This window comes from Numida meleagris, chromosome 4, assembly GCF_002078875.1.
Source record: "Numida meleagris isolate 19003 breed g44 Domestic line chromosome 4, NumMel1.0, whole genome shotgun sequence".
NCBI lineage: Eukaryota > Metazoa > Chordata > Aves > Galliformes > Numididae > Numida > Numida meleagris.
In genome coordinates, this window is record NC_034412.1 from 68710148 (window position 1) to 68721790 (window position 11643).

At 35.8% G+C, this 11643-nt stretch overlaps 1 protein-coding gene across 3 annotated transcripts in view; it reads left to right on the plus strand.

The window, feature by feature from the left end:
• FGL1 (fibrinogen like 1) overlaps positions 1–11643 on the plus strand; it is a 31067-nt gene that overhangs the window by 5836 nt on the left and 13588 nt on the right. For 2 of the 3 annotated variants that reach the window (XM_021395236.1, XM_021395237.1), the window contains 3 exons: positions 2063–2290; positions 6403–6478; positions 11364–11544. In XM_021395236.1, the coding sequence (XP_021250911.1) occupies positions 6413–6478; positions 11364–11544 (247 nt within the window). In that variant the 5' untranslated portion in view covers positions 2063–2290; positions 6403–6412. Of the gene's footprint in view, positions 1–2062; positions 2291–6402; positions 6479–8180; positions 8239–11363; positions 11545–11643 lie in introns of those variants that run through there. The other variant, XM_021395238.1, reaches the window with a different exon arrangement.

Here is an 11643-nt window from a genome sequence, read left to right on the forward strand (position 1 = left end):
GTAAACCGTTGACAGTGTGGTGGCTAAGCTGTGAAACTAAGCAGCCACTTAAAAGTATTTTCTTCATATTGTTGTTAGTGTTTAGAAAATCTGAGAGACCATTTGCCCCTTGTTGGATATATAATGCTGAATGCATGTTTTCAAATGTGATTTGAGTCAATCCTCAAATGAAGTCCATTACATGTCTTCTATTTTATCCTTAGCATTACACAAAACAATCCAGAGAACAGCATAAACAAATTAATTTGTAACAGATGGAATGAAAGTACTTTTTTGGCAAGCACAAAGTTACTATGTAATAGTTGTACAATCTCTGACCCTCTCAAATTTCTATGTGACATTTGTGATTTAGAACTTTCCTAGATAAAAATCAGTTCTATGAATAGCATTTATCACCTATATTAGAGTTTATAATGGAAAACTGATGGTTCAGTATACCACAAAAGCGTCTCGTGTTTGCAATTTCTTTTAAGACTGAACGATAAAAGGGTGATATGAACATGTTATCTATCATGTATTTACTGATTTTATAAGCTGTTGACCTGCTGCCAGATGAAATATCTCAGGAAATACGGAGCTGAAAGTTCTAATATATTCAGAGCAAAGTCTATTATTTTGTTAGCTATTTTTGAAAACATCTCCAAAAATAAAATGATTTAATACAACGGATTTTGCCTTGCTTATGGGAGGTAATAAGCACATTGATTAAGTGTTGAAGTGAGGAATATAATTTTATTCTTCAAATATACTTTTGTCAAAAACCTGATAAAAATAATTAGCAATCCTTGCATGTGTTTTTTCCACTTCTGTGAAAACTCTCCCAAGCACAGCAAATCTGAAGGAGGTTTGTGTGAACAGCCAGGTTTTTTCCTTTAGTGCTTATATGACCTCCATTTGCATACTCTTTAAGAGTCTTCTATTCAATATATTTATTCTTGTAAAATCATTCAGTTGATTTGTAGCTTACGCACCTGTTGAATAACATAGATCTGACTTGATGCTGTATATAATTCTCGCTCTGAGTTCAGTCATGTTTAACTGAACCACAACCATAGATTTTAGCCACCTAGTCTTTAAAAACATTAAATGGTAGAAAATCTACTTGTAGTCCTCAGTAATTTGTTTGAATTCTTAATAAATCTGAATTTAAAATATCATGCCTTTTTCCACTTTCTCAGCTCAGAGTCAATACACTAAGTTGTATTATACTTTCATGAGCTAAGTCAGGAGTCATGCTATGAACAGGTATGATACCTCCTTCCAAAAGGAAATAGCTTTAGTAAGATTCCTAGCAAAAATTAACTGCTGATCACTTCTTTTGAATGATTCTTAGTGTAGGCCATTCATGAGAAGTTTATTTCAGTTACTTGAAACTCAGAATTCAGTTAGAATGCAATGTAATTAGTAAAAAGAGATACTGCCAGGTAAAGGGGTTCCAGATAACACAAAATTATTTAAAGGTTCAACAAGTATAGTCTTCATAAGTAAGTTGAGAGTGTATTTGTGGCATACAAAGCTCTTTTTATCTCTGTTGTTCTTTATTTCCTTAAGAGCTCACTTTGTCTAGAAGCATTCCAGAAAGCATAGTCACATGCTGAACTATTTGGAATGAGATAGCACAATAGAAGTCTACTAAAAAAAATCACATTTTTAAAAAGTTTGTTGCATTCATCTGGATCTAAAGTACTTATCTGCAAAGTGGTAAATTCCAACCAAGTTACTGAGATAATGTGCTTCAGGGTGCCTTTTAATGTAGCTGAAAAATACCTACATCATACAGGACTGTTTTTTTTTTTTCCCCCTTTCTCTTTGGACTTGTCTGTATTTTCTCTTTTGCTTGTTTGTTCTAAGCAGATTTGTTTTTATTACATCACATCTAACCAGTAAGTTATAGTCTATGAGTGTTACTGATCAGTCAAGTCAGTTAAGCTCTTTTTACCTCTGAAGCCTAAGAGATTTAGGTCCTGTTTCAGGAAAGCTGGATGTCATTCTGAGACCAATTTCTTGGATCACAACAGTAAAAGAAAATGAATATGTTGTTTTTGGTCTATTTTTATTTCAGAAGTGCTGTATTAGGCACAGAATTATCATCTTCTCCTTCTTATGTCGCAATCAGTCTTGAGAACTGCAGTTCCTCAGTAACATTCCTGCCCACTGACTCATAGCAGATGTAAGCCTCAGCACTACAAAATTTAATAGCAAAAACAATCACAGTCTGGGAAGGGATCTGGAATTCTTTGCATCAGCTTAAGAAGATTTAACAACTTTGAGTTCTTTCCAGAGGATAAAGGTAAACATTTTAGATACCTGAGGGGGATGAAGAAAGAATCAGCATAATTTTTATAGCTATGTATTAAAAGTAATTTATTTGTGAAGGCCACGTAACTCATATTGTGTTGTTAACGATGTACAAATGTTGCATCAGTAGTATTTAGCTGTGATGTTAGTTTAGTTAGTGAACAAGCTTCATATTCAAATTTGTAGTTCTTTAGTTTATAATAATGCATAGCTCTTGAATAAGGGTTGTTTTCCAGCCCTAGAAGTGGATAAAATGATTGTTCATTTTTCAAATAAGGAAATTGGCTCAATTATTACTGTACTAATTAAAACAAAGTTTGTACATGAGTTTAATCATTTAAACAGGTTTGAACTTAAAAATCAGTAGATGTCCTTTTGGCCAACAGATTCTCAGGTTTGCCTGTAAGAAAGGCCCAGGCACAGAAATACAGAAATCTTCAGAGGTACTTTTCTATAGTTTTTATTATGTAACTACAGGAGAAACCTTTCCATATCAAGCAAATACACATTCCAGGTGTCATCTTATGTATAATTTGATGTGAATAAAATCTCAAAGTTTCACAAGATTTGCCCTTAAACCTCCCTTTTACTAACATAGAAAGCAGCTAAGTATTAGGGGCTTGTGCTTTCAACTCAAAAAGTTACAGTAAGATTTCTCATTCTGTTGTGATGCATGCTAATTAATCCTTATGTCTATTACCTGAGATTTCTTTCCTGGGAATGTATCTCCTGCACAAGTTATTTTTATTTGAACTGGCAAACGCCACTGGTTTTATAACAAAAGCTTTGCATGTCTCTCAGCAAAAGCTGTCTCTTTGGACTTAGCTAGCACCAGCAATGCAAAAAATAGGTATGCAGTTGTTTTCACTTGTGACATGGATTAAGATTAGGGTAAAACACCCTTATCACCCTAGGACTGTGTTTGTTTTTTGGTTTTGTTCCAGGTTTTTGGAATTAATGCTTTTACTGCATTATGTATACACATTATACTCCCTCCCTACATTTTTCATTATTTTGGTCTCTGCATACAATTCTGGATAATGCATTTTAAATAGCTATAAAGAACCAGGCTAAATATTTAAGTAGATGGAGAAATTAGTTTGAGAAATTGACTTCAAAAGTTTTCCTAGAGCAAGATTTCGAGTTACCCTTGAACACAGTTTTAGCTTTACATGTCACCAGAAAATAAACGTTCACTTTCAGAAAACTGTTGCTAAACAGATTCTTCTTTTCCCTATTTCTACAGAAAATTTCAAGTTACCAGTTAGGACCATAAATTCCCAGACTGAACCTATATGTTCAGTTAGTGTATGCAAAGCACTTCAAATGTGTTTGGGATATTTGATCCTGTTACATGATAATTTTCCACTTTTCTGATAGCTATTCTGACCTCTCAGTGAATCTCCTGCGATTTTAACTGTGGGATCAGATAAGCACAGAAATTTATATCCAGGGAGAAACTGGCTCAAAGATACAGGGTACTGCTCATTCTAGAATCAGCACTGCTCATTCTCATTGATCTCTTCTGGGTCTATCTGCTGGGCAGTTACAAAATCAGAGGAACAATATTAGATAAGCCTTTTCCTGTCAGAGTTGAGTTACGATGTTTCCTCCTGTGTCTTCTGTTAAATGCTTTCCCTCTTTCTGGATGAAGCTCTGCCAAATGGTTATCTCAGTTGCTCTCTCTTTATACACAATTTAATTCCCCTGTAGCCATAGTGAACTCAAACATATCCTGAGTGACCACATGATCATCTACGCACCTTGGCTTTACTGTCCAACTTCCTTTCCAAAAAGGAAAATCCATGATAAGAATGACTTGAACAATATATTTAAATCATCGCTTGAATTTTTTTGAGAATCCTGAAAGTGATATTCATAACATTGTCCTTCAAGTACAGCCCTTATGAAGTTTCTCACAACAGGTACATGCATTAGGAAGAGGCACCCTTTAAATAGAAAAATGACTTCATCTGAAGGTGACAAACCAAACCAACTGCACAAACTCTACACTCTTCAGCTCTTCATTCCTTTTGTGCTTTCAGTAGCTCACACTTGTTCTAAGAGATTTGGTCTACCTTGATTTTGTCTGATAGTCTTCTGTTTTTTTCCTAACACAAATTGTTCTGAGCAATATGAAAGATGTACTTAGTTTTTTTTTTAAGTGTACAATCCATATGACTGATGCAGCATTCACAATCAGTGAAATCACAATTTAAGTGTGAGTAGTTAGGCTAGTTGGAAGAACAGAGTGTTTTTGTAATGAAAATAGCAGAGCAGTTGAAGGATTTCTCAGTGGAAAAAATAGAATCCCTTCTAACTTTTTTAATATTGGCTTTCTGTTCAGATATTATCTGACCTTACAGAAGAAACCATATATGGAAACTTTTCTTCAGTGCTCTTTAATATATGTTCAATGTATCATTTTTGTTTTCCATTTTCTGTGGTGGTGTTGGTAGTTTTTTGTTTGTTGGAGTGCTTTTGTCCAAGTGAATAATGCAACAGATCTTACAACTCTCTCTCCTATAAATTAGAAAACAAAATAAAGCAATGATTTCGTACTGTTCTGTTGTAACAATGAGAATCTTTGATCTTATGACCTTCAGTTTCTTTTCCATTCTGTGATGCTTTATGTAGTCAGAGAGTGAAGCTCTCCCTAGAACACTTAGTGAATGAAATTATAGCTGAAATACAATCCATAAAATAAATCTGAGGTGATGTAAAACCTGGTCTTCACAGGTTGATTTTTAGGGTATCAGCTAAACATTTTGCACAGTAGCTCTTAAAATGGCAAATCTTTGTTATTGGAATGGCATTTCCCAAAAATAGCCCAAAAGTTAGCTGTTCTGTGCTGTGTCAGAGGGGATCAGGAAATCCCACTCAGCCTGTACTTATGCCCATGTTTGTCTCACATTTGTTCTGTATCTGTTCATAGGAACAGAAGAAGGGGGGAAAGGTGAGACTTTGTGAATACAGGATTCTATGTGACATACTCAATCTGATATGCATGGAATAGGGACTGAAATTATCAAATACAGGACATTTTCAGCCTGTCTGGACAGCTAGCATGCTGTTTGGTCACTACTCTACCACAACAGACAATGTCACTGCAACAGGTGGCAACAGCTGCAGTAGCCATAATTATTACTGCCATAGCTTATGAACATGCATGTTTTACCATTACAAAAAACTCTGAAATCCAAATTAATAACAAAAGTCGATGCCAGACAATTATTGCAAGTTCAGCCCACCAGAAAAAAACTCCTGAGCTGATCACTTGCATCAGTTTAAACAATCAGTTTAGCATTGCTTTGTATATAGTGTATGTAAGTATTTCAGTAGTAATAGGACTCAGTTTCTCATCTGTGAATTTAAAAACATACATCCACATTCTGGAAAATTTTCAAGTTGTATTAGCTAATGTTTGCAAAGCAGTCATGTACAATGGTGATTTTATATAAAATAATCTTCATAAGTAGTAGGATTTAAAACACAATGGGTCAAGCAGTACAAAATATACATAGCTATCAGTTGACAGATGTTATCCTTGTCACCATTACAATAAAAGCTGCTAACTCTTACACATTTTTTTCCAAAAATAACTCTGTGTCAGAAAAATGATTACCTCCATCCTTTCCTGGTACACAGGAATTTGCACAGGGCATTTTCTTTACTTCAAGGACAACTAGTTAAATTCAGATTTTAATTACTTAAATGTAAGAGAGGCTTTTCTCCTAACTTTAAAAGACCAACAAGGAACACAGTGCTGCTTTTTAGAGCACTTAAAAGAGCTATTTTGCATTTGTCTTTTTTCACAGTAGTTGGTGTCTTTCTGTAACCTTCAATAACTGTCCTGAAAAGCACAAAGATCTCTGATACATAGTAGCCTAGAAGGATAGTTTTTGTTTTTAGTGTTTCTTAAGTTGTACATATCACAATATTTACACATTGTAACAAAGCATAAACATATGCAGTACTCAAAATATAGGGATATAATTATAGGTTAAGTAGATTATTTCCAATAACATTTAAAGATATCAGGTGTAAATATTTAGCTTTGGTGTTTACATTAACTACTGTTTCATTTGTTCCTCTACTTCACAGCTTCGAAAGAATGAAGATTTTGATAGTGATTGATTTTCTACTTGCAGCTAGCTTGACATCTCGCACTATGAGTTCTGTAAGTTCTACTCGTGTTTAGACTTTCTTCTAAATACTTCATACTTTGTTCTCTGTAGTTCTTAATGTATCTCAACTAGATTCAACTGTAGAATCTTTGATGAAAAAGTTATAATACAGAAATTTAGAGGACTGGAGAAATAGCTTCAATATTCAATGGAGACACGTTTCTGATAAGTAAAAATGGGTACATAAATATACAATAGAGGAAAAGTGATTGGGTAATAGCATTGAAGAAAGTAATTTGGTTTGTTCCTGGATCCAACATAGAATAGGATGCAATGCAAATCCTTTGCTAAAAAACTATTATGATGCATTAACACAAACACTAGAAAATGCACTGAAGGCAGTTGTTCTATTAAGTGTAATAACTTAAAATAACACTTTCAGTTTCGAGCATTTTGCCTACAGACAGGCAAAACTCAGAATTACTAATGTGTAATGAGCTTGGTGGCTGCAGCAGTAGTACACTGATACAAAGAATGAGGAATGTTTCTATTCTCTGCCTGTCCCACTTGCCATATAACTTCCCATCAAATAAGATCCACAGGCTTACATTCTCTCTTGTTCCCATACCAACATGTTACAATTCATACTGAGAAACAGTGATTGCAGCTCCTTCAGTTCTACCTCTTAAAACCTTTCACTCCTTCTACCACTCAAACAGAAATAGTAAAACACAAATACTCCACCCTTGTCACCTCACTATAACATGATGTACAGCAACAATAGCAGAGTAGCAAAATCTTCAGCAGTAGCAAGTGAGGACAAGCCTAAATACCACAATCATAGATAAGAAAATAAAGGAAGAAAACTACTTACCTTTAGAAGGCCACAGGCAGGAATCTCTAGAAAACTCTAGAAAAATACCTTTGCCTCTCCTGCCAACCCTTAAATGAGGTCTGGGAAGGAATAGATCCCCACTCCACCCCTTCCAGCCACTCAGGTGTATTGCATGCACCTGAGCTCTGCTAGGTTGGCCCTGCCTTCCTACCAGGTGCTCAGTTGCTGGTTCAACCCATGACTTAGTATTCCCCTAAATTCACCGATCCTGTACCTATCCTAGTCATCCTTCTATAACAATCAGAAAGACCAACACAGCAGGAAAGACATCACAAAGACGCAGAAGAACCAGCATAATAAAAAAGAGACTATAAAGGAAAGGCAATAGGTCACTCACCCATATCAGAAGAGTCAGGGTTCACAGAGAAAAGCATCCACTAAAGAAGAAACTTCAGAATAATAACCTTCCTCAATGACAGTCAGCCCTTAAATGAGGCCTAAGAGGGGTGAAGCCAGGCTCCACCTCTTCTGGTCACACAGGTGGATTGCCTTCACCTGTGCTTCCAGGGCTGACTGGGTCTTTCCTCCAGGTGCTCAATCAGTGGTTCAGGCTGTGAGCTGTGACTCAGCAGTTCCCATACACCTTCCTAGTTTGATATTCAGATCCTAACTGTCAGAGACCTTGGAGATTGAACTGTTGATTCAAAATTGCCTGTATGATTGCTGAACTTAGAACTGGGTGAGCATAACTGCTTTTGGCTTACTGTAGCAGAAGTGCTAAGTCACAGCTTGAGCCAGTGATTGAGCACCTGGTGGGAAGGCAGGGCCAGCCCAGGGGAGCTCAGGTGCATGTAATGCACCTGAGTGACTGGAAGGGGTGGAGCCAGGATCCACTCCTTTCCAGACCTCATTTAAGGATTGGCAGTAGAGGCAGGGGTGCTTTGTTGGTGATCTCTGTCTATATGAGGCCTTTCAGGGGTGAGTACCTCTTTTTCATTTGTTTTTGTCTTTATAGCTGCTGCACCTGGGCTTATCCTTACTTGCTCTAGTCTAGGATTTTGGTACTCCACTGTTATTGTTGTGGTTCCCATCGCTTTATAGCATTATGCTTGTCCTATTTTATAGAAGCATTTTATTTGTGTATGTAGTTCTATAGTGACAGACTAGGAAGTATCTGCTTCTTCAATCACTTTTGTTTGCCGAAGGAAGGGACTTACTGATTTTTATAGAAGATCACTGAAGAAAAGGCATTACAGTGAAATACACTTGCTCTCTTTTGATTTTTCAGTGGGAATATTACAGGCAGTGGCTGACAGTAACTATGGATTGGGAACATTTTGAAATTCAACTCTAAAATTTCTTGTTTCAATCTACTTAAATGATAATCTAATCTAAGTTTTTTTAAGCTTCTTGATATTCAATAAATAGAGGATGAAGCCATCTCAAGTAAAGTTATTGTATTTTTGTAGTTCTTATAAGTTATTTTGATTTAAAGTATCTGCTTTAATGACAGGACTCTAGCTGCTAAGTATTTCATATAACAATGAAATAAAATGAAGTTTGTGAATACTCATTAATAATTTAAATATGGGGCTGCATGTCCACAAGCAGAGCCGTCAGCATCTGTTAAGTAATTGCTTCTCAGTGTGTAGCACAAACAGTTGCTTCACTGAAACAGAGAGAACAATTTAAATTCAGTTTGCTTTCAGACAGTGGGCTCTACTGTCCACTGGAGACAGTCACAATCGAATTCACATTTTTTAAGATTTCACTACTGTAACAGTTTTAATTTGATCCATATCTAGCAAAAGGAGTAGTAGCAAGTTATAGTCTGTTACAGACCTTTTACAGTGGTACATGAGGTAGTGTTACATTTGAAGGTAGATTCCGAAAGATTTTCAAGAGAGTCCTCTTAAATAAAACAAGGCTCTAGGGGTTTTAGGTCACTGGATGTTTTTTTTTATTCCTTCCAAAAACTTTGTGGTTTGGTAAACTGTGCATCTCACTTTACAACTCCTCCTTGTGGTTAAGTATTTTAATGGCTTCTTGGGACATAGTAGTAAGCAGTGGGAGCCTGCAGACAAATTTGCTGTCAAAGCTGGTTGACATGGGCAGCCCAGCTCCAGAGAGGCAGCTTGACTGCCTTGTCCTGCTGCTTGTATATACTCTGTTTATTCCCCATATATATTAGTTTGCAGTTTAGCAAGCATATGATAATATGCAGCAATACTTACAGCAGAGGCCTATATCCAGGATTGTTCTGTATAGTCAGCGTGTATGATCAAGACATTTTTTCTATGAGACTGAATATTACCATCAAATGGAATGTGATGGCTTTGAACCATTTTAATCATGGATGTGCATTCTTTTATCTTCAAATATTTTCTTGAAACGTATCAAGTTAATTTGTCTAAGTTGAAAGTGAATTGCATTCCAGTATTCAAAGAAATGAAGGATCTTGGACATCAGCAACACATATATCAGAAATAACATCACAATAATGACAATTTATATGTATGTTTTATGGCATTAATAGAAGTTCCTGTTTTTCAACTAGTACCACAAATAAATTATGAAAAAATTCCATGTGCATTAAAAATAAAATGCAGTTTGTTATCAATACTGCTAGCTAATTCACAGTCTATTCTTGGAGCTGTAGTGAACTACTAATGGTACTGTAGGGAAATATCCAACCAGAACTATGTTTCTGCTGCATAGAAATGTACAGAATTGCATCAGCTTTTCAGACAGAAGGAAAAAAAACACTGCAGGAAGAAAGTGACAAGAAACATGTTGGTGGTAGTGTTCACGGAAAACAAACGAAGCCTGATGCAGATGGAAGTATACTGATGCCAGTGGACATAAGTATGCTACTTCACATCTATCTGTTCATTAAGCATGATAGGGCAGTGTTCTAAGATATCAGCTCTTCCATATGGATGGCAGTGGTTACAGGCCTACATCCTTAGCTCACGTAAATAATGCTACCCTATGAATAAGGCTGTACCAATTTACAGCTATGCATGCTTGATCTTGCCTATCGGATTTCTGAAAGATTGTCCTCTAACTTAGCTTTTATAATGCTAGTTGTGCTCTCCTGCAAGCACCATAGCTACTAATTGCAGAAGCAGTGTTACTGATACAAAACCTCATGTCATATTTGTACAATGTATCATAAAACCTCAAGGATTTTTTCTTCATATTGGAATCAAATTTGATTAACATCTGTTTGAAACTGTACAGTCTGTTCTAATTTACACTCTGTAGATTGGGCTACTTTACCATAATCGTTAATCTAAAAACACATATTGCTCTGTGTACCTTCGGCATCTCAGAATTTGGAACAGTTATTCTAGCTCTCTTGTGTCATATATCAGTATCTGCAGCAAGGTCAAGTGATTAGAAGGTATCACTATATCAGAATCACAACATCTTCCCTACTCTTGCATGGCAAAATTAGGTGTACAAGTCACACCACAATACTGACTTTAAATTTTAAGCTGTTATTTTTCATGCATATTTGCAGTTTCTTAGGGGCTTTTCATTTTAGCAAGCCAGAAAGAGCTCTAAATTTAACAATATTTATGTTGATGATCTTAAGATTCTTATCATAAGAAGTGTGTAACCTAAAAGCATTTAAAAAATGAACAATAAAGTTGAAAAAGTATAAATGTGAATTTGTTTAATACTCTGGGGATTTTAGAACCTTCTCAATGTTAGCAGCATTCCTCTCTGGATATTAAATCTCTGTACATGATGAGGTGATAGAGAATAAGTGATGGTTATGGTAGTGTGGTATTTATAAGTGGTAGGTTATGGTAGGTCTTAGTGTTTTTACTGAGTCCCATCTGCACATTTCCAGTGAAAACTGGTAGCAGAACCACTAAAGAAGTTCTCTTTGCAAAGCAGGTATGGTTGGTGTGCTCTCTAGAATACCAAATCGTTTCAAATAGAGGTAACAATTGGGGTGGAAGTCAACATATGGTCTGTAGAGAATTGTGAAAAAATATTCTATTAATGTTAGATTTTATTTTTTTCTCTTTTTCACATGTTAAACTTAACAAAAAATTATTCATTTCATAATAGGATGTTTTCCTCTCTAGGATCTACAGAACTGTTTTCAAGAGCAGATACGACTTAAGGCCCAGGTGAGACTTCTGGAACATCGTGTGAAACAGCAGCAGTTAAAAATTATACAGCTTTTAGAGAAGAAAGAGATGCAGTACAGTGACAGAGGAGATGAAAACAGTGTCATTGACTTGGGAGGAAAAAGACAGTATTCAGGTTAGAAATGAAGCTATTCATTTCTGTTCATTGTAGTGATACCCAGAAGCTTTAGCACAATCAGGTCCATTGATGTGTTGTCTTACAACTCACAGAAAA